General features: G+C 37.0%; 1 protein-coding gene across 1 annotated transcript in view; it reads right to left on the reverse strand.

Annotated features, from left to right (window-relative positions):
* GABRG1 (gamma-aminobutyric acid type A receptor gamma1 subunit) overlaps window positions 1–24,902 on the reverse strand; it is an 87,200-nt gene that overhangs the window by 24,621 nt on the left and 37,677 nt on the right. Inside the window, exon 3 of the mRNA XM_005681572.3 lies at window positions 14,311–14,378. Within this exon, the coding sequence (XP_005681629.1) occupies window positions 14,311–14,378 (68 nt within the window). The remainder of the gene's footprint in view (window positions 1–14,310; window positions 14,379–24,902) is intronic.

Consider the following 24,902-nt stretch of genomic DNA (forward strand, 5'->3'; position numbering starts at 1 on the left):
CACTCTTCACAGTATCATTGGAAGTGCTGGCTTCCAGTGTTTACTTCAATAGGTCAAATCAAATCTGTACATATCACAAAATAGAGTTTTCTATGCAGATAAAACCAAAGCCTACTGCAGGACTTGCACAACTTCTCTTAGAGGGATTTGTCATGATTTCCATTATAGCAAAATGTTAAAGGTGGAGACATTTAACAAGATTTATCTACTTCAGATTTTAATTAAACTGATGTGAGTTAAAATCCATTGCCAATCGGAAACCTAAGGCTTTCAGACATTATTTAAAAGCCTTTGGACTGAAATAAATATATATAACACAACTAAGGAATAGGACATTGTCTTTAACGGTATACATAATTTTAAATACTTTTAAGATAAACTATCGCAAATACATCAAATGTGTGTTACAGTGAGAAGTTACGATGTAATCTAAAGAATACTGGTTGAATGGAGACAGAAAATCATGTCAGACACCCAGTCTTGTGAGTTCCTAAAGTAGGAAGCTGATCAAGTCCTTTATTCTTTCTCAATGGAAAAATGAGGGCACTACATAAAATTATCATTCTTATCTTTCCTAGCTCTAAGTTTCGGTAATCATATTCTAAACATGAATAAGAATAAAGGGCCTATCGACATTGTATAATCCAGTGACCTATGCTCATAAAAATACTTCTGATTTAAGGTATTGAAAGAATCAATTCCTACACAGGTTGATAAGAAATCCAAGGTTCCCAAGGAGGAGATTTTTTTTTCTTTTTTCTCTACATTCCTTAGTGTTAGTCATATAAAACATTTTTTTTCTTTAAGCCCAGAACTGATGATTACACAACAACTCAGTTTAAACTCTGCACTAGGGATTATATAACAACAATGTATCCTGCTGAGAGCCGTTTCTCCTTCCTGAAAACCTTCTGACTAATTCTGATAACTTCAGTTCAGTTCAGTTGCTCAGTCATGTCCAACTCTTTGTGACTGCATGAATCACAGCACACCAGGCCTTCCTGTCCATCACCAACTGCCAGAGTCCACACAAAACCATGTCCATTGAGACGGTGATGCCATCCAACCATCATCTTCTGTCATCCCCTTCTCCTCCTGCCCTCAATCTTTCCTAGCATCGGAGTCTTTTCCAAAGAGTCAGCTCTTCACATCAGGTGGCTGAACTATTGGAGTTTCAGCTTCAACATCAGTCTTTCCAATGAACACCCAGGACTGATCTCCTTTAGGATGGACTGGTTGAATCTGCTTGCAGTCCAAGGGACTCGCAAGAGTCTTCTCCAACACCACAGTTCAAAAGTTTCTATCTTCTGTGCTCAGCTTTCTTTACAGTCCAACTCTCACATCCATACATGACCACTGGAAAAACCATAGCCTTGACTAGATGGACCTTTGCTGGCAAAGTAATGTCTCTGATTTTTAATATGCTATATAGGCTGGTTATAACTTTCCTTCCAAGGAGTAAGCGTCTTTTAATTTCATGGTGGAAGTCACCATCTGCAGTGATTTTTGGAGCCCAGAAAAATAAATTCTGACACTGTTTCCACTGTTTCCCCATCTATTTCCCATGAAGTAATGGGACCGGATGCCATGATCTTCATTTTCTGAATGTTGAGCTTTAAGCCAACTTTTTCACTCTTTTCTTTCACTTTCATCAAGAGGCCTCTTTAGTTCTTTGCTTTCTGCCATAAAGGTGGTATCATCTGCATATCTGTGGTTATTGATATTTCTCCTGGCAGTCTTCATTCTACCTCGTGCTTCCTCCAGCCCAGCGTTTCTCATGATGTACTCTGCATATAAGTTAAATAACTAGGGTGACAATATACAGCCTTGATGTATATATATAGCCTTTACCTATTTAGAAACAGTCCGATTTTCCATGTCCAGTTCTAACTGTTGCTTCTAGACTTACATACACATTTCTCAAGAGGCAGGTCAGATGGTCTGGTATTCCCATCTCTTTCAGAATTTCCCAGTTTATTGTGATCACAGTCAAAGGCTTTGGCATAGTCAAAAGCAGAAGCAAATGTTTTTTTCTGGAAACCTCTTGCTTTTTTTGATGATCCAGTGGATGTTGGCAAGTTGATCTCTGGTTCCTCTGCCTTTTCTAAAGCCAGCTTGAACATCTCGAAGTTCACGGTTCACGTATTGCTGAAGCCTGGCTTGGAGAATTTTAAGCATTATTTTACTAGCGTGTGAGATGAGTGCAATTGTGCAGTAGTTTGAACATTCATTGGCATTGCCTTTCTTTGGGATTGGAATGAAAACTGAATTTTTCCAGTTTTGTGGCCACTGCTGAGTTTTCCAAATTTGCTGACCATTTGAGTGCAGCACTTTCACAGCATCATCTTTCAGCATTTGAAATAGCTGAACTGGAATTCCATTACCATCACAAGTTGTGTTCATAGTGATGCTTCCTAAGGCCCACTTGACTTCACATTCTAGGATGTCTGGCTCAAGGTGAGTGATCACACCATTGTGATTATCTAGGTCGTGAAGATCTTTTTTCTACAGTTCTTCTTTGTATTCTTGCCAAGTCTTCTAAATATCTTCTGTTTCTGTTAGGTCCCTACCATTTCTGTCCTTTATCGAGCCCATCTTTGCATGAAATATTCCCTTGGTATCTCTAATTTTCTTGAAGAGATCTCGACTCTTTCCCATTCTATTGTTTTCCTCTATTCCTTTGCACTGATGCTGAGGAAGGCTTTCTTATCACTCTTTGCTATTCTTTCGAACTCTGCATTCAAATACGTATATCTTTCCTTTTCTCCTTTGCTTTTCACATCCCTTCTTTTCACAGCTACTTGTAAAGCCTCCTCAGACAACTATTTTGCTTTTTTGCATTTCTTTTTCTTGGGGATGGTCTTGATTCCTGTCCCCTTGTACAACGTCACGAACCTCTGTCCATAGTTCATCAGGCACTCTGTCTATCAGATCTAGTCCCTTAAGTCTATTTCTCACTTCCACTGTATAGTCATAAGGAATTTGATTTAGGTCATACCTGAAAGGTCTAGTGGTTTTCTCCACTTTCTTCAATTTCAGTCTGAATCTGGCAATGAGGAGTTCATGATCTGAGCCACAGTCAGCTCCTGGTCTTGTTTCTGCTGACTGTATAGAGCTTCTCCATGTTTGCCTGCAAATAATATAATGAATATGATTTCAGTGTCGACCGTCTGGTGATGTCCATGTGCAGAGTCTTCTCTTGTGTTGTTGAAGAGGGTGTTCTCTATGACCAGTGTGTTCTCTTGGCAAAACTCTATTAGCCTTTCCCCTACTTCATTCTGTACTCCAAGGCCAAATTTGCCTGTTACTCCAGGTGTTTCTTGACTTTCTACTTTTGCTTTCCAGTACCCCATAATGAAAAGGACATCTTTGGGGGGTGTTAGTTCTAGAAGGTCTTGTAGGCCTTCATAGAACAGTTCAACTTCAGCTTCTTCAGCATTACTGGTCAGGGCATAGACTTGGATTACCATGATATTGAATGGTTTGCATTGGATATGAACAGAGATCATTCTGTCATTTTTGAGATTGCATCCAAGTACCGCATTTTGGACTCTTGTGTTGACTATGATGGCTACTTGATTTCTTCTTAAGGGATTCATGCCAACATTAGTAGATATAATGGTCATCTGAGTTATTTTCACCCATTCCAGTCCATCTTAGTTCACTGATTCCTAGAATGTCGATGTTCACTCTTGTAATTTCCTGTTTGACCACTTCCAATTTGCCTTGATTCATGGACCTAAAATTCCAGATTCCTATGCCATGTGGCTCTTTACAGCATCAAATCTTGCTTCTATCACCAGTGCCATCCACAACTGGGTGATGTTTTTGCTTTGGCTCCATCCCTTCTTCCTTTCTGGAGTTATTTCTCCACTGATCTCCACTAGCATATTGGGCAACTACCGATCTCACATGCTAGTAAAGTAATGCTCAAAATTCTCCAAGCCAAGCTTCAGCAATACATGAACCGTGAACTCCCTGATGTGAAGCTGGTTTTAGAAAATGCAGAGGAACCAGAGATCAAATTGCCAACATCCACTGGATCATGGAAAAAGCAAGAGACTTCCAGAAAAACATCTATTTCTGCTTTATTGACTATGCCAAAGCCTTTGACTGTGTGGATCACAATAAACTGTGGGAAATTCTGAAAGAGATGGGAATACCAGACCATCTGACCTGCCTCTTGAGAAATCTGTATGCAGGTCAGGAAGCAACAGTTAGAACTGGACATGGAACAACAGACTGGTTCCAAATAGGAAAAGGAGTACATCAAGGCTGTATATTGTCACTCTACTTATTTAACTTATATGCAGAATACATAATGAGAAACACTGGGCTGGAAGAAGCACAAGCTGGAATCAAGATTGCCAGGAGAAATATCAATAACCTCAGATATGCAGATGACACCACCCTTATGGCAGAAAGTGAAGAGGAGCTTAAAAGCCTCTTGATGAAACTGAAAGAGGAGAGTGAAAAAGTTGGCTTAAAGCTCAACATTCAGAAAATGAAGATCATGGCATCTGGTCCCATCACTTCATGGGAAATAGATGGGGAAACAGTAGAAACAGTGTCAGACTTTATTTTCTGGGGCTCCAATCACTGCAGATGGTGACTGCAGCCATGAAATTAAAAGATGCTTACTCCTTGGAAGGAAACTTATGAGCAACCTAGTTATAGTATATTCAAAAGCAGAGACATTACTTTGCCAACTAAGGTCTGTCTAGTCAAGGCTATGATTTTTCCTGTGGTCATGTATGGATGTGAGAGTTGGACTATGAAGAAGGCTGTGCGCTGAAGAATTGATGCTTTTGAACTGTGGTGTTGGAGAAGACTCTTGAGAGTCCCTTGGACTGCAAGGAGATCCAACCAGTCCATTCTGAAGGAGATCAACCCTGGGATTTCTTTGAAAGGAATGATGCTAAAGCTAAAACTCCAGTACTTTGGCCACCTCATGTGAAGAGTTGACTCATTGGAAAAGACTCTGTTGCTGGGAGGGATTGGGGGCAGGAGAAGAAGGGGCAACTGAGGGTGAGATGGCTGGATGGCATCATGGACTCGATTGACGTGAGTCTGAGTGAACTCCGGGAGATGGTGATGGACAGGGAGGCCTGGCGTGCTGCAATTCATGCGGTCGCAAAGAGTCGGACACGACTAAGTGACTGAACTGAACTCAACCGACCTGGGGAGTTCATTTTTCAGTGTCCTACCTTTTTGTGTTTTCATACTGTTCATGGGGTTCTCAAGACAAAAATACTGAAGTGGTTTGCCATTCCCTTCTCCAGTTGACCACATTATGTCACACCTCTCCACCATGAGCCATCCATCTTGGGTGGCTCCACACAGCTTAGTTTCATTGAGTTAGACAAGGCTGTGGTAGTGACCAGACTGGCTAGTTGTCTGCATATCTGAGGTTATTGATATTTCTCCCAGCAATCTTGATTCTAGTTTGTGCTTCATCCAGCCTAGTGTTTCTCATGACGTACTCTGCTATAAGTTAAATAAGCAAGGCTGCAATATACAGCCTTTACGTTACTCCTTTCCCGGTTTGGAACCAGTCTATGGTTCCCTGTCCAGATCTAACTGTTGTTTCCTGACCTGCATACTGATTTCTCAGGAGGAAGGTCAACTGATCTGGCATTCCCATCTCTTTAAAAATTTTCCACAGTTTATCATGATCCACTCAGTCAAAGACTTTAGCATAGTCAATAAAAGAGAAATAGATGTTTTTCTGGAATTCTTTTGCTTTTTAGATGATCCATTGGATTTTGGCAACTGGATCTCTGGTTCCTCTGCCTTTGCTAAAACCAGCTTGAACATCTGAAAGTTCACTGTTCATGTATTGCTGAAGCCTGACTTGGACAATTTTAAGCATTACTTTACTAGCGTGTGTGATGAGTTCAGTTGTGCAGTAGTTTGAACATTGTTTGGCATTGCCTTTCTTTGGGATTGGAATGAAGACTGACCTTTTCCAGTCCCGTGGCTACTGCTGAGTTTTCCAAATTTGCTGTCATATTGAGTGAAGCACTCCCACAGCAGCATCTTTTAGGATTTTAAATAGCTCAACTGGAATTCCATCGCCTCCACTTGCTTTGTTTGTAGTGATGCGTCCTAAGGCCCACTTGACTTCACAACCCAGGATATCTGGCTCTAGGTGAGTGATCACACCATCATGATTATCCGGGCATGAAAATCTTTTTTTGTGCAGTTCTTCTGTGTGTTCTTATCACCTCTTCTTAATATCTTCTGCTTCTGTTAGGTCTATACCATTATAGCAGAGACATTACAGCAGAGACATTACTTTTCTGAATAAGGTCCATATATTCAAATTTATGGTTTTTCTGGTAGTCATGTGTGGATGTGAGATTTGGACCATAAATAAAGCTGAGCATTGAAGAACTTATGCTTTTGAACTGTGGTGTTGGAGAAGACTCTTGAGAGTCCCTTCGACAGCAAGGAGATCCAACCAGTCCATCATAAAGGAAATCAGTCCTGAATATTCACTGCTAGCACTGATGCTGAATCTGAGGCTCCAATACTTTCGCCATCTGATGTGAAGAACTGACTCATTGGAAAACACTCTGATGCTGGGAAAGGTTGAAGGCATGAGGCAAAGAGGCAACAGAGGATGAGATGGTTGAATGGCATCACTGACTTGATGGGCATGGATTTTAGCAAGCTCCAGGAGTTGATGATGGACAGGAAAGCCTGGTGTGCTGCATATCACAGGGTTGCAAAGAATCAGACATGACTCAGTGACTGAAGTGAACTGAACTGAATCTTCTAAAATGGTGAAATATTATCCCTTTGAAGTGATATTTAGTTCATGATAAATCATCACCTTATGTGTTAAACTGCTTTTTCCTATTCATTGCTTTTCTGTTTTTTAAAACATATTATTAGCAACATAATACTATTTGTCACTCTCCTCATATAAATAAACTTTATATTAAGAAATGAAAAAATCAAAGTGGTTGCCTAATAACTTTGAATTCATCATTGAAAACCCTTGGTAGGTACCATATAACTCAATTTAAATAAAGAGGTGAAAACTGTAGACTTATAAGGTATAGCTGTATTAAATATAACATTTGACAAATGAAATAAGGCCTTAAATTAGCTAGGTAGGAAGCAAAACTTAAAACCAGATTTTAACCACATTTTGACAGAACTTTCCCCCTAATCCTAACCTGAGGCCAGAACTGTCAAGCAGTACTAGCCCATTATAGAACATTCTATATCTATTAGTTCACAAAGGACTCAAAATTATAACTAAGCTGGGAGGCGTATCACTAAAAAATAATTCAACATTAGACACCTCCAAAGACTAACCACAGTGTTAGAAAATGAATTGTTAAATATATTTTAATATATGAGGCAATATTTAATGATATTTTTAAACAAGAATTAAGTATAATAATAGCCATGATATAATACATGGAAAGATATTATGTTATAGTAAAAACATGCATAATGGTATAGCATTTGGGGAAACCATGTACATAAAGTTATTAAAATGTTAAAATAGTAGCTAACAGTGGTGACCACTATATAATGATAATCCATGATATTATTCAAAAATATTTTAGATAATATAGCATAGGGTCACGATTTGCAAGTTAAAATATGTATGGATTCATAACAGAATTTTTCCTGACCCTTCTTCCTCTGTATTGATCTAATTTAATACTTTAAGCCATCCTCCCCACTAGGTTTTATACTTCTCCAAAGAAGGCCATACATTTTCTAACTTAGTAATCAATGTATCAACTGTCACAATAGAAGTATTACATAAATAAAAGACAAATAAGATCATAGAATAAAAATTTTAAAGTGTTTTTTAACATTAAGAAATAGTATAAATTATTTTAATAATTTTTGGAGGTTTAGAGGTCAGTTTAATTTCTTTATTACAAGAACTCTAACTTCCTATTCTTGGAGCAAATGAGCATTCTGGATCAAAGCAGCACAGAGATGAAAATAACACTCATTTATTTATAATTTTTAATTTTATTTCTGTTAGTGTTGAGTCAAAAGGTACCTAAAATAGAGCCAGTGAAAAGAAATTGACTTTAAAGGATATAATGAAAAAATAAATCTTAATGTAATATGCAAAAAAAGAAATGAAAACTATGGTAGTAAGCTTTAAAATGTTATACAAATGAAACAAATAACAAATGTGTTGCTGTTTTATAATTCCTAAAAGTAATATAGCTGGCAAGGAGTGACTATTTCCTGTTAATATAGTAAAAGGAAAATGTGGAGTTAATTTAATATTTAGAAGCTATGTTTAAATCTTTATTTCCTTAAATCTAGAAGCATCAGTAACAAAAAAAGAGAAGAAAGGAAGGAGAGGAATGAGAAGGAAAAGAGTAAAGAGAAAGAAACCCTGAGAGAGGGGGGCAGAAAGAGGCAAAGACAGAAAAATGGAAGAACTTATGAACACTGGGTGGAGAAGGAAATGGCAACCCACTCCAGTATTCTTGCCTAGAGAATCCTGTGGATGGAGGACCCTGGCGGGCTGCTGTCCATAGGGTCACAAAGAGTCAGACACAACTGGAGTGACTTAGCATGCATGCATGCATTGGAGAAGGAAATGGTGACCCACTCCAGTATTCTTGCCTGGAGAATCCCAGGGACCAAGGAGCCTGTTAGGCTGCTGTCTATGGGGTCACACAGAGTTGGACACGACTGAAGCGACTTAGCAGCAGTAGCAGCATGAACATCATGACCAATTGTATGAACCATGCTAAAGAAATGTGCTCCTAGAAAAAAATTCATGATTCATGAAGAAAAAAATTCTCCCCAAGCACCAGCTTCCTCAGTATATTGGTTAAACAAAAGTTATATGTTTAGCAATTTAATTATAAAAATTGAGTTTGATAAAATAAGGTAAAATTTTAAAAAAATCTTAAAAGTCAGTTCTCATCATTCTCAAATGAATTATTTAACTATACCTTACCCTCTAACTATACCTCATGGGCTTCCCAGGTGGCTCAGTGGTTAAAAAAAAAAAAAATCTGTGCTAAGGCAGAAGCCACAAGAGACATCTGTTCAATCCCTGTGTCAGTAAGACTCCCTGGAGAAGGAAATGGCAACCCACTCTAGTATTCTGGTCTGGAAAATCCCATGGACAGAGGAGCCTAGCATGCTACAGTCCATGGGATCACAAAGAGTTGGACTTGACTTAGTGACTAAACCACCACCCTCTATATGTTGGCTCAGTGGTAAAGAATCTGCCTACAATGCAGGAAGCCGCAGGAACCAGGATTCTATCTCTGGGTTGGAAAGATCCTCTGGAGTAGGGCATGGCAACAATACTTGAGTATTCTTGCCTGGAGAATCCCAAGGACAGAGGGGCCTGGCAAGCTACAGTCCATGGGGTCGCAAAGAGTTGGACACGACTGAAGAGACTTGGCATGCACGCAGGCACCTTCTATACAGACATTTGATGCTTGCTCATTCTGCTTAAATGATGGAACAAAACTTATTTACTGAAAAAATCTCTTATCCCCCTTGTTTTATTTCCATGCAATAATAATTAATGTTTATAACTTTTGTAAGTTCACCTATACTTCAAGATTATTTATGCTTTAATAGGGAACAGTTGAACTTTCCTTTTCTGGTAAAAAGAGCCTGAAAGGGGGCATTATTGCTAAATATTTCTATACTGGCAAGAAAGAAAACAACTTGTCTTTTGCTAAATACAGTAAGTCCTATTTGTGTACTGCTCAGACCCTGATGCTGGGAAAGACTGAAGGTGGGAGGAAAAGGGGATGACAGAAGATGAGATGGTTGGATGTCATCACTGACTCCATGGACATGAGTTTGAGTAAGCTCCAGGAGTTGGTGATGGACAGGGAGGCCTGGCATGCTGCAGTCCAGGGGGTCGCAAAGAGTCAGACAAGACTGAGCGACTGAAATGAACTGAACTGCCCTGTTTGTCACTCCAGCAGGTACTCTGGAATTGAGCCCAGCTGGTGTCCTGGCTTGTTTCTAATTTGCCCTGTTTATAACTGGTGCCTTCATTCTTCAGCCCTGTCTCCAGTACCAAACCCAATAAAAATTTCAAGCCTGAAGAATCTATCCAGCTTAGGAAGCATAGTCTCAGATCATGTGACCTATGACCCTGGTATTTACAATGATATAAAGTTAAATTCTATAGACATGATTTGGGATATTGTTCTTGAGAAGTTTTTTATCACTGTTTTTCTCTCTGATCTGACACTTTCAAAGCACCTATACTGATAATCTCTTAATATTGGTCTATATAAGGATGTGCTACTTCCTATAAGTAAACCCATGTCCAAACTATAGCTGTAATTTTCAATGATTACTGTTCTATACTTACTCCCCTTGTGTTAGATATCCATTATATCATCTTGGATTCACTGGAGCTTTCACTGATTTTTACTTTATTCAGGGAATTTCCATAACCCTTGACTGTTATATGTGCTACCAGAGGATAACTGCTGCTGCTGCTGCTGCTGCTTCAGTCGTGTCCGACTCTGCGCGACCCCACTGACGATAGCCCACCAGGCTCCGCCATCCCTGGGATTCTCCAGGCAAGAACACTAGAGTGGGCTGCCATCTCCTTCTCCAATGCATGAAAATGAAAAGTGAAAGCGAGGTCGCTCAGTCATGTCCGACCCTTCGCGACCCCATGGGCTGCAGCCCACCAGGCTTCTCCGTCCATGGGATTTTCCAGGCAAGAGTACTGGAGTGGGATGCCATCACCTTCTCCAAGAGGATAACTGCAGAGGATAACTGCAATTGTTTAATTACCCTGAGATATTTACTCAAAAGAGTGAAAACACATAATCTCTTCAAAACCTGAAAAATTAAGAGGATGAAATACTTTCATTTCAGTCTAATAACCTCTATTAACATTTTGTGCCTTCAGTTTTTATTGTATTTTTTTCTGTTTACATTTAGTTTTAATTAGAGCATGCATAGTTGAATGGCCTCTTTCCAAGTTAGTTTTTTTTTTTTTTTCCCAATTCTGATTAGTTGCATCTGTTACTCACTTTGCACTAAAATTTTCAAAATAAAAATTATGGGACAATCTATTTACTAATTTATTCATTCTTTTAACATGCAATTATTGAATATCCAATGTTTGACAGTGACACCAGAATTGAAGCCATTAACCTAACCTTGAATTAAAATAAAAAAAAAAAGAAAGATATGTATGATTGTAGAATGATACTGTTTTAGGTCTTATCAATAATCTATAGACACTATTTTATGCAGTCAAGTTTGAAAAAAAGAGAAAACATTTTGCACCAAATCATATTTTATTTCATTTGAAAAAGTAAAATTATTAAACCTATATATTAGCTTTGTTTCTTATCATTACCTTAAGTCATATATGTAGTTAAGAGGGGAAAAAGACTTGCTTGCTTAATTCTATTCAAGTCTGTTTGTTTTATTACTGTCACAGTCAAAGCAATTCTATTCATTTTATAATAAGTGAATTATAATGTTCCTGCATTGTTTAGTTAGTTTTCTCTGTAAACTGTTTATTCACTCCTAGTATAATATGCTTCTGTTTTAATAAACACTATTAAATATTCTAGTTTTTTTTTCTTATATGTGCTTTAGTATCACCAATTTTAATAGCAATTTCACTTAATTAGCCTTAAAAAAAAAACTATCACTGTCCAAGGTTACAAGTGTGTGATTTGCCCCACTGGAAACTAAATATTTAATACTATGAAACTTTTATGCAAGAATATCATCATAGAAGTCTCTTGATAGCTATTCTTGTCAAAGTATTTCTGGAATACTAATTCAATCTTGAATTCTACATCTTTTTAATAACCACGTTTTTTCTTTAATGAATTCATTCAAATTGAAGACAAAAGGCTCAAATAAAAAATATACAATGCAGGAAAATTTAGACTTCCACATCCCCAAATGGGTTTATCTAAGCATTAGTAGAGACTGAATATTTTAAGATTCTTTTAAAGAGAAAATTAACATCTTAGTAAAGCATTACTTTATAAAATCTTTTATTTGCATAATCTTAAATCAATACACACAGCTATGTAAACTTTTTTATCTTTACAAAAACCAAGTGGTTGTATGCAAATTTGTTTGGAGTTAGAAGGAAAACTAAAACACTTTCAAATTTTACCTTCCCTTGCTTTATCTTCATTTTCTTATCAATATAGGCAGCTGTGAAAGTTAATGAAAATCACATGAACATCATGTTGAGTAAGAGAAAAACCGATCATGACTGTAATACTATAGGACAAAGTAGACACAGATAATTGTTAGGTATATAATGATGGCTATTCAGGTATAATAAAGGACTTCCCCATTGGCTCAGTGGTAAAGAATCGCCTGTCGATGCAGGAGGTGCAGGTCCGATTCCTGGGTCAGGAGTATTCCCCTCAAGTAAGACATAGCAACCCACTCCAGTATTCTTGCCTGGGAAAACCATGGACAGAGGAGCCTGGTGGGCTACAGTCCATGGAGCCACAAAAGAGTGAGACATGACAATGTCTAAACAACAACATTCAAGTATAAAATGTTTAAGACTAGAATAAAGGGATAATCTGTTGTAATAATGAATAAATGAAGTTGGGGAGAAAAATCATCAAAGCATTAGAAAATTATCTTTGCATGGTATTATGCACTGAATGGTGTCCTCCCACAACTTATATGCTGAAGGCCTAACCCCAATACCTTAGGGTATGACTGTTTTGGGAGACAGGGCTTTTAAGGAAATGATTAAGTTAAAATGAGGTTGTAAGGGTAGACCTGAGTCCAATCTGACTGCTGTTCTTATAATAAGGGAAAGTTTGGATATTTGGATGAAATTTGGATGAAAATTTGGATACACAAAGAGCACAAGGGAAGTGGATGCACTGAAGAAAGCCCATGTGATTCAGCAAAAAGGCGGACATATGCAAACCAAGGAGAGAAGTCTTAGAAAAAAGCAAAGTTGCTGACACCTTGATTTGACTTCTGTCCTTCAGAACTTGAGACATAAGTGTCTATTGTTAGAGCCATCCAGTCTCTAATACTTTGTTATGGAAGCCTGAGATGGGTGTCCATCAAAGGAAATGAAAATAACACCTGACAGAACCCATTGAAAGGCATCAAGTAGTCTGACTCAGAAATGGGATTATTAGGGTTTGGATCAGTACATTTTCAATCTACTTTAAATAATGTCTATGGGTTGAATTGTAGGTGTTAATTATGTCTTTCTAATGGTAAGAAAAACTATTCATTCTACATGTAAGAGATAAAGCATAGTTACACACTTTTATTAATTTTCAGCTTAAATGACCTTCCCTTGGCATTTTATTATATTCTCCATATTTCTCTTACACTCTCTTCCCTCTCTACCAACAACTTCTCATCTCATTCTCTTCTAAGTCAAGTTTCTTAAAATAGTAGTTATAGCGTAAGTCAATTTTCTCAAAATAGTAGTTCATAAAATTAACCTGCATTCCCACTTAATCTCCATCACCTTGAAATCAGAACATGATTTCATGTCTGTTCTTGCAGAACCTGTATTTCAGGGTTCTGTGCCAAGAAGTTGGGTATGAGACCAATTATGAGGCTGGAAGAGAGACATATGATTTAGCTCTTATTCTTTTCTATTTTTCATCATTCCTCTGAATTTTATCTGAGAGAATCAGTACCATCTAGCCAATACCAGGAGGCCTAATTTAATTCATTTATCATTGGATTCTCATTTACATAGACAATTGTTTATTGATTCCTTCTTCATCCTCTTTTCTTCCTCAGATAATTTAATATCATCTTATCCCTGCTTCTCTTACCCTCTGACTTTTCTGAGTATGTCTCTTTTCTTCACTTCTCTCTTTTTCCACCTGTAGTTTATACACATTGGCCTCATTTTACCATCTGATTGTCAGATCTGTGCTGTTCTTAATATGTATCTTCCTTGGATCACTTCTCGAGGCTTCAAGCTATATCTTATACTGCTTGTTCTTCCTCCTTTCTCAATTTATATCTATTTCCAAATCATCTTCAAATCAACTTATTCCCTGAACTTAAAATTCAAGTCATTGCTGGACAGTTCCTCCTGAATGTGCCTTTAGCATTTGAGGGCACATGTGACTATATTCCCAATCTCAAAAGATTACTCTGTTGTCCACAAAGTCATCTCTATACCTTAGAGTCAGCCTATGCACAACCGGAGAATCACTTCACCTTTTCACCCTGAACTCATTCAGAATTAGCTCTCAGAAATTGCTCACATATTCATTCTATTGCTGTGGTATGTATGCAATAACTTTATGCGAATAATAATGTTTAATATTCATAACTCACCATATTTATGGGATCAACTGGTCCAATGCTGTTTACATAAACATCAGTTTCAATTACTGTGGGCCTCACTGCAAAATACCAATACAAAGAATATTCAAAGATACAATCAGAGGTGGTGTTAAATCTTATTTAAATAAGTCTTTACTAATCATTAATACTTTATTATTTTAGTTATAAAACATTTTGCAATATGAAATGAAGAAGCATGATTCATTATATAAACACAACAATCTTTTAAATCAATTATGTAACTAAAAAAGACCATTTTTGACTAAAAATATTCCAGTGTGTAGCCTAAAAATGTTAAAACAGTTCAAACCTTCCATGAAAATTAATAAAGTTAATTCAGTTAAAACTGTTAGATAATTTATTCTGCAACAGTTATAGAATTTAGGATTGGATGGATTTTAGAGCCTAAGTATTGTTATGTAAGCCTGTGCACACGCACATGTTCAGTTGCTTCAGTCGTGTCCGATTCTTTGTGACTCTACGCACTGTAGCCTGCCAGGCTCCTCTGTCCATGGTATTCTCCAGGCAAGAGGGAGTGGATTGCCATGCCCTCTTTGGGGCGATCTTCCCAACCCAGGGATCAAACCCATGTCTCCTGCATTGCAGGTGAATTCTTTACTGTTAAGCCACCTGGGAAACCTATTAATCTATTTAGTGCATATCAGTGGTGTGCTAGCAAATGTTACCAAGCTTACTCACAGATGAGTAAAAAAGCCCTGATTTGTATCTTTTGCTGATTTCAATGTTGCAAATACTCCCACAATGACTGATGTAGAGATACCACTGTGAAGTCAATGAGTGCAGAGTGGGGACAATATGTAATTAGTGGCTATTGTGAGCCAGTATAAACCAGTTCCAGCAATACTAGAATTTGAAGCACAGTTATGATGATCAAAGGAAGTGATGAATGTAAAGCATCTACCTCTAGGTCTGATTCTTATCGGGAGCATAATCAGTGTATTTACACCTCCTTCTTCCCTTGTTAACAATATTCCTTTGGATTGTTTACAGTTGGCTCCAAGGAAAGGTGTATTTTCATCTAATTCTCGGAGTATACTATATAGCCACCACTGTGAACTTTATCTGTTGTGTTTTGTACGCAGCCATTTGTGCTTTCTGAGTTAGTCTTTAAATGTCTACAGTCTTATATTCTATCAAAACGTGTAGCACAGGTCAGCCTTTTAAACATTTACTGAATTATATGGTTAACTAATACCCTCTATAGTGAATATTTTTTGATTACTAAATAGTGATTGTGATTTAGGCTTTCTGCCTTTGTCAGGTATTTTTGGCTTCCTATAATGAGATTTACCATAGTAATGATAATTTATACTCATGAGATTTTTTTGTTTACTATGAAAAACATTTTCACATAGTTTCTTTTTATTCCCTACTCCCCCAAAGATTCACTTATTTATTCCACACATAGTTGTTGAAGAATGCATGTAAAGGTTTCCTAAGTAGACAAGAAGGGAACAAACGTTGTGAGAAAAAAATCTATAATAGATCTCAAAGAGATTTACATAGAGATAATGCAAATTAAAGTAGAAAAACCACCTTGTACATTAAAAGTTTCTAAAGTAAGCATGTTTCTAGTAATATTTATTCAGTCATCCTTTCTGGATAACTTTATGTGATTTCCCTTTCCAGCCCTGTGTTTATCATTCTTACAATGCAAACACTATATTAGACCTGGCAGAATGAATCTTCTCCTTTAATATGTAGCTGGGTCTGCCTGTCTGATTCCCTAGCCTGTCCCAAATCTCTCTGTCTTGGTAACCTACTCTGGCAGAGCCTCCAGGCTGGTAAGCTTCCATGGAAAAGGCCTTTTGAGAAACAGTGCTTACATTATTTTAAAACCATATTTATTTTTAATCTTTGAAATTATAAAGAGTCTCAGTATGCAAAACTATAGGTTTCTGCACTTGAGTGTTCAGTTGCTCAGTCCCATTCTTTACATCTGACTGTGACACCATGGACTGTAGCCTGTCAGGCTCCTCTGTCCATGGGATTTTCCATGCAAGAATACTGTAGGGGGTTGCAATTTGCTCCTCCAGGTATAGGCTTCTAGATTTACACAATACATGACAACATAATTGGATCTACTAACCAACAATTAGATTTCTTAAATAAAAGTAGGTCTTGTAAAGTAGAGAAGGTTTTATAGCTTAATTTAAACTGATGACTTCTAAATGAGTTCTTTCAATCAGCTGCCATTTATTTTTGACCAGCTATGAGTTGTAACCAATAAATATCATGTTATTAAGCTAATTATAACTATATTCAGAGTGTTTTTTATGCAAGCCAATTAATAACAAGACAATAGGTTTATTAGTTTCATTTGCAAGTACATTTTTTACTAGTTATAACAATCAAGTGCAGTGTACCTGTCTTATTTGATTAGATTTTTGGTTCATCTGATAAACCAACAAACACTGAATAACTACTCTTATTGCATGATACTTGGAGCTGAACATAGTCTATACCAAGAATTAAATGATTCTTGAGGACATTATTGGGCTTCCCTGATAGCTCAGTTGTAAAGATTCCACCTGCAGTGCAGAAGACCTAGATTCAATTTCTGGGTTGGGAAGATTCCCTAGAGAAGGGAAAGGCTACCCACTCCAGTATTCTGGCCTGGAGAATTCCATTGACTGCCTAGTCCATGGGCTCACAAAGAGTCAGACACGACTGAGCAACTTTCACTTTCACTTTCAATAATTAAAAATGTGAGCATCTTTTCATCTGCCTGTTGACCAGCTATATGTATTCTCTGGAAAAATGTCTATATACATCTTCTGTCTATTTTTGGATTGGGTTACTTGTTTTTTTAAATATCGAGTTGTAGATACTGTTTATATATTTTGTATGTTAACTCCCCATTGGTCACATCATTACCCATATTTTCTCCTATACCATAGGTTATCTTTTTGTTTTGTCAGTGATTTCCTTTGCTGTGCAGAAGCTGTTAAATTCAATTAGGTACCAATTGTTTATATTTTGCTTTTATTTATTTTTCCTCAGAAAAATATTGCTCAAGAAAATATTGCTACAATTTATGTTAGAGAATGTTTTGCCTATGTTCTCTTCTAGGAGTTTTATGTTGTCATGTTTTTTATTTAGGTCTTTAAGCCATTTTGAGTTTATTTTTGTGTATGCTATGAGGGAGTGTTCTATTTCACTGATTTATAAGTAGTTGTCGAGCTTTTCCAACACCAGTTTTTGAATAGACTTAAGTCATTTATTATATATACTCTGAGATGAAAAGATAAAATGCTACTTTGCACTGTACATTCTGTTGTTGCTGTTCAGTTGTTAAGTCCTGTCTGACTCTTTGGGACCCCATGAACTGCAGCACACCAGACTTTCCTGTCCTTCACTGTCTCCCAAAGTTTGCTCAAACTCATGCCCACTGAGTCATTCAACCATCTCACCCTCTGTCACCTCTTCTCCTCTTGCCTTCAATCTTTCCCAGCCTCAGGGTCTTTTCCAGTGAGTCAGCTCTTCATATCAGGTGACCAAAGTATCAGAGCTTCAGCTTCAACATCAATCCTTCCAATGAATATTCAGTGTTGATTTCCTTTAGGATTGACTGGTTAAATCGCCTTATTGTCCAAGGAACTCTCAAGAGTCTTCTCGAATGCCACACTTTGAAAGCATCAGCCCTGTGCTCAGCCTTCTTTTGGCCCAGCATCCATACATGACTACTGGAAAAACCATAACTTTGACTATATGGACCACTGTCGTCAAAGTGATATCTCTGCTTTTTAATATGCTGTCTAGGTTGTCATAGGTTTCCTTTCAAGAGCAAGTGTCTTTTAATTTCATGGCTGCAGTCACCATCCAAAGGAATTTTGGAGCCTGAGAAGAGAAAATCTGTCACTATTTCTACTTTTTCCCCATCGATTTGGCATGAAGGTATGGGATGGGATGTCAGGATCTGTTTTTTTGAATACTGAGTTTTAAGCCAGCTTTTTCACTATCTTTTTCACCTCCATCAAGAGGCTCTATATTTAAATAAAAATTAATTAAATAAGCTTGAATTTAAATGTACTTGCTTAGCCATACTAACATATTTCAATACTCAGTAGTCAATAACCATTTTCAAATATCCAATACTCATAAGGCTATTATTAATATATATGACATATAATTAATACATATAAATTTAATTATTGAGAGTGTCTTATTGGAGAAAAAGACTGATCTCTCATTCTGAATAAATGTCTCTTTTAGGCAGAAGGCTGAGCAACTTAGCCTGGGCTTATACCTAAACAGGGGTAAAGAAAAAGAGTGGTAAGATTTAAAGAAAGAGAAGCAGTAGAGTCTTTACACACTCACACTCACATTCACACTCACACTCACACTCAGTTCCTTCAGTTGCTCAGTCATGTCTGACTCTTTGCAACCACAGGGACTGCAGCACTCCAGACTTCCCTGTCCATAACCAACTCTTGGAGCTTGCTAAAACTCATGTCCATTGAGACAGTGATACCATTCAACCATCTCATCTTCTGTCATCCCCTTCTCCTCCTGCTTTCAGTCTTTCTGAGCATCAGGGTCTTTACAAATGAGTCAGCCCTTCGAATCAGGAGGCCAAAATATTGGAGTTTCAGCTTCAGCATCAGTACTTCCAATGAATATTCATGACTGATTTCCTTTAGGATTGACTGGTTTGATCTCCTTGCCAACTGAGGGACTCTCAACAGTCTTTTCCAACACCACAGTTCAAATAAATCAATTCTTCAGGGCTTAGCTTTCTTTATACTTCAACTCTCACATCCATACAGGACTACTGGAAAAAACATAGTTTTGACTAGATGAACCTTGGTTGGCAAAGTAATGTCTCTACTTTTTAATATGCTGTCTAGGTTGGTCTATAACTTTCTTTCCAAGGAGCAAGCATCTTTTAATTTCATGGCTGCAATCCCCATCTGTAGTGATTCTGAAGCCCCCCAAAATAAAGTTACTGTTTCCATTGTTTCTCCAGCTATTTGCCATGAAGTGATGGGATCAGATGCCATGATCTTAGTTTTCTGAATGTTGCACTTTAAGCCAACTTTTTCACTCTCCTCTTTCACTTTCATCCAGAGGCTCTTTAGTTGTTCTTCACTTTCTGCCTGGAGAAGGCAATAGCAACCCACTCCAGTATGCTTGCCTGGAAAATCCATGGAGAGAGGAGCCTGATAGGCTGCAGTCCATGGGATCACAAAGAGTGGAACACGACAGGACAACTTCACTTTCACTTTTCACTTTCATGCACTAGAAAAGGAAATTGCAACCCTCTCCAGTGTTCCTGCCTGGAGAATCCCAGGGACGGGGGAGCCAGATGGGCTGTCATCTATGGGGTTGCACAGAGTCGGACATGACTGAAGCGACTTAGCAGCAGCAGCAGCAGCACTTTCTCCCATAAGGGTGGTGTCATCTGCATATCTGAGGTTACTGATATTTCTCTGAGCAATCTTGATTCCAGCTTGTGCTTCATCAAGCTCAGTGTTTCTCATGATGTACACTGAATATATGATAAATAAGCAGGGTGACAATATACAGCCTTGATGTACTCCTTTCCTGATTTGGAACCAGTCTGTTGTTTCATGTCCAGTTCTAACTGTTGCTTCCTTACCTGCATACAGATTTCTCAGAAGGAATGTCAGGTGGTCTGATATTCCCATCTCTTTAAGATTCTTCAACAGTTTTCTGTGATCCACACAGTCACAGGCTTTGGCATAGTCAATAAAGCAGAAAGAGATATTTTTCTAGAACTCTCTTGCTTTTTCCATGATCCAACGGATGTAGACAATTTGATCTCTGGTTCCTCTGCCTTTTCTAAATGCAGCTTGAAATTCACAGTTCATGTACTGTTGAAGCCTGGCTTGGAGAATTTTGAGCATTACTTTACTAGCATGTGACATGAATGCAATTGTGCAGTAGTTTGAGCATTCTTTGGCATTACCTTTCTTTGGGATTAGAAAGAAAACTGACCTTTTCCAGTCCTGTGGCCACTGCTGAGTTTTCCAAGTTTGTTGGCATATTGAGTGCAGCACTTTCACGGCATCATCTTTTAGGATTTGGAATAGCTCAACTGGAATTCCATCACCTCCACTAGCTTTGTTCGTAGTGACTCTTCCTATGGCCCACTTGACCTCACATTCCAGGATGTCTGGCTCTAGGTGAGTGATCATACCATCATGATTATCTGGGTCATGAAGATCTTTTTTGTACAGTTCTTCTGTGTATTCTTGCCACCTCTTCTTAATATCTTCTGCTTCTGTTAGGTCCATACCATTTCTGTCCTTTATTGAGCCTATCTTTGCATGAAATGTTCTCTTGGTAGCTCTAATTTTCTTGAAGAGATCTCTAGTCTTTCCCATTCTGTTGTTTTATTCTATTTCTTTGTATTGATCACTGAGGAGGGCTTTCTTATCTCTCCTTGCTATTCTTTGGAACTCTGCTTTCAAATGGGTAGATCTTTCCTTTTCTCCTTTGCCTTCACTTCTCTCCTTTTCTCAGCTATTTGCAAGGTCTCCTCAGACAACCATCTTGCCTTTTTGTATTTCCTATTCTCGGGGATGGTCTTGATCACTGCCTCCTGTACAATGTCACAAACCTCCATTCATAGTTCTTTAGGAATTATGTCTATCAGATCTAATCCTTTGAATCTGTTTGTCATTTCCACTGTATAATCATAAGGGATTTGGTTTAGGTCATACCTGATTGGTCTAGTGGTTTTCCCTACTTTTTCAATTTAAGTCTGAATTTTGCAGTAACAAATTTGTGATCTGGGCCACAGTCTGCTCCTGGTCCTGTTTTTGCAATTTAAAATGCCTATGAACAGCAGCAAAAGCATTCCTATACTCCTACCTATAAAATAGTCATTATGTATATGTTTGCTTCTCAACTTAAAAATGCAGATGTGAGTTCTATGCTATTTTTTATCACTCTTCCCCTTGGTATATTTGTTCTGTCACTGTACAGCAATAGTGTCTAAACAAAATACAGTGGCTTAGAACTTGTACCTCTCCCACAGGGAATTAAATCAGACAATCCACAATCAACTTTCCCTCAAGGCATGTATTAATTCCTAAATTGTGTGTGTGTGTACATGTGATGCTGAGGAAACAAATATAAAACAGCTTCTGAACTCTAAGTTACTATGTAGAGATCTCAGCTATTTAGAGAAGTCTAGGGCCACCAAGGAGAGGGAATCCCTAGTACAACTCTCAGGCTATAAGTTGAGAAATTTCAAATGACTGTGCTCTAGGAGAAATAAAAGTTTTATAAAATGAAATACACCAATTTTGGCCAAATGAAGTTTAGCCAAACTCAGCCTGACTACACAAGCAAAACTGCATCAACTTTGCAGGAAATTACATCATCTAGAATATCTATTGTTTTTAATATGACTTAGTGGCATTCAATAAAATATTAACACATATTTCATGAAACAGAAGCAAATCACCTTTAACTAAGACATAAAATTTAAGTAATCAAGTTATTGTGATTATCAGAGACTTTAATATAACTATGAGAAAATAGATGAGATAATGTCAAATTTGATAAAATACCTAAAGTTGATTTAAAAGTTATTAATGTTTAAAAGTGATTTTCAATAGAAATAATTGAAGAAAATAAAGTAATGTGTATAAATTTTGAAAAGGCAATAATAGCCATTCTGGGTTTTTGCATACATTGAAAATATGATTCAAAACAGAAGGCCACACAAAAGTATTTTCATATAAAAACTGAAATAAATTTTGCCAGAGACTTGCACCAAAAGAAATAGCATAGGACATATATTTCTAAATGGAAAAGAAGAATATCAGAAAGAGTACTTTCTTTTTTATTTATTTTTTTTACATTTATATATTTTTTTTAATTTTTTATTTTTTTTTAATTTTAAAATCTTTAATTCTTACATGCATTCCCAAACATGAACCCCCCTCCCACCTCCCTCCCCACAACATCTCTCTGGGTCATCCCCATGCACCAGCCCCAAGCAAGCTGCACCCTACGTCAGACATGGACTGGCGATTCAATTCTTACATGACAGTATACATGTTAGAATTCCCATTCTCCCAAATCATCCCACCCTCTCCCTCTCCCTCTGAGTCCAAAAGTCTGGTATACACATCTGTGTCTTTTTTCCTGTCTTGCATACAGGGTCGTCATTGCCATCTTCCTAAATTCCATATATATGTGTTAGTATACTGTATTGGTGTTTTTCTTTCTGGCTTACTTCACTCTGTATAATTGGCTCCAGTTTCACCCATCTCATCAGAACTGATTCAAATGAATTCTTTTTAATGGCTGAGTAATACTCCATTGTGTATATGTACCACAGCTTTCTTATCCATTCATCTGCTGATGGACATCTAGGTTGTTTCCATGTCCTAGCTATTATAAACAGTGCTGCGATGAACATTGGGGTACATGTGTCTCTTTCCATTCTGGTTTCCTCGGTGTGTATGCCCAGCAGTGGGATTGCTGGGTCATACGGTAGTTCTATTTGCAATTTTTAAAGGAATCACCACACTGTTCTCCATAGTGGCTGTACTAGTTTGCATTCCCACCAACAGTGTAGGAGGGTTCCCTTTTCTCCACATCCTCTCCAGCATTTATTGCTTGCAGATTTTTGGATCTTTTTTAAAGTTAATTGTTGTTCAACATTTAAAAATAATAGTTTCTGGGGCTGGTGCATGGGGATGACCCAGAGAGATGTTATGGGGAGGGAAGTGGGAGGGGGGTTCATGTTTGGGAACGCATGTAAGAATTAAAGATTTTAAAATTTAAAAAATAAAAAACTGAAAAAAATAATAATAAAATAAAATAAAAATAATAGTTTCTTTTAGTATTTCAAAATATAGAATGAAAATATGTGAATGCAATAGCAAAAAAAATAAGGACTACAGTTTATGTAGTAAATGGCTTGTGAGGTCCTTAAATCATGCTAAAGTTACTAATGTATGAGTAAATCTAATAAAGAAGGCATATTTTAATCACTAAAATTGATAAACAATTGTACATATAATAAGATAATGTAAAAAGAAAATAGAATTATAACTAGATGATGAATTCAAAAGAGGGAATGAACTGAGGGAAAATAAAATCTGGATAAAATTGATCATACAGCAAAAAAAAAAAATAGAGAGCCAACATATTGGGAACCATGCAACCCCTCACTCACCACCAACCAAATATACACCACCCACAACAACCAATTCATTCAAAGTTGAAGTTTTTGCTCTACAGACAAAAGAAATACTGATAAACTAGTAATCTTACAAGACACTCAAAAACAGCAAAAAGAAATAGGAAAACAGCAATGAAAGGATTCATAAATGCTAAATAAGAAATCAAGATCCAATGCAAATTAACTGTGGAAAAATCCCCTCAATTCACATAAGCAGGAAAAAAAAAACAAAAACCCTGATTAAGAAAAAAACAAAAGGGATAAGAAAAACTTCCTTGTATCAGAAATTCAGAAACTAAAAATGTGCCATTCCCCCAACACAAACACGTACATAGGAAGAGATGAACAAGAAATTTATTGAACTTAGTAAAGAAATGGAAGATAATATTATAAGATAGAAAAATAAATAAATAAACTAAAAATAATGAATAAAAAACAAGGAAAATATCAAGAGAATATAAATCAGTTAGAGAGAATTCAAAGAGAATGAAAGAAAATAGAAAGCTATGATGAACACACGTGTAATTGAAGCTTAAAAAGAAAACCAAAACAGTTAAAGAAAACCAATACACATCTGTGTCCTTTGTGTATAACGGACTTTTGGACTCAGAGGGAGAGGGAGAGGGTGGGATGATTTGGGAGAATGGCATTCTAACATGTATACTATCATGTAAGAATTGAATCGCCAGTCTATGTCTGATGCAGAGTGCAGCATGCTTGGGGCTGGTGCATGGGGATGACCCAGAGAGATGTTGTGGGGAGGGAGGTGGGAGGCGGGTTCATGTTTGGGAACGCATGTAAGAATTAAAGATTTTAAAATTTAAAATAAATAAATAAATAAATAAATAATAAAATTGGTATATTTATCAAAAAAAAATAAAAGAAATAGATTATAAAAAAAAGAAAACCAATATTCAACACTACAATACAATAAATAAATAAATCTATCCACAGATGAAAGAAAACCTGAAATTGCATTTTAAAAAGACATTGATTACCCAGAAAAAATGTTACCGAAAATGAACAACTCTAAGATACATCTTAACAAAAGTATCCAGCTGAACGACAAAGAAAAATCCATAAAGTCCTCTAGCTTTCATAAAACAGAGATTGAATCGATAACCAGGGCAAGAAAATTGTATTGGCATCAGATTTTCTCAAAAATGACACCACAATTCAACATAAAAAAAAAAACACCTAATTAAAAACAGGCAGAGAACCTGAATAGACGTTTTTGCAAAGAAGACACACAGACATATGAAAAAATGTCCAGCATCACTAATATCAAGGAAATACAAATCAAAACCACATTGAGTTATCACCTCATGTCTGCAAGGACTTTATCAAAATGACAAGAAATAACAAGTGCTGGTGTGGATGTAGAGAAAAAGAA

Source organism: Capra hircus, chromosome 6 (genome assembly GCF_001704415.2).
Source record: "Capra hircus breed San Clemente chromosome 6, ASM170441v1, whole genome shotgun sequence".
In the NCBI taxonomy this organism is placed as follows: Eukaryota; Metazoa; Chordata; class Mammalia; order Artiodactyla; family Bovidae; genus Capra; species Capra hircus.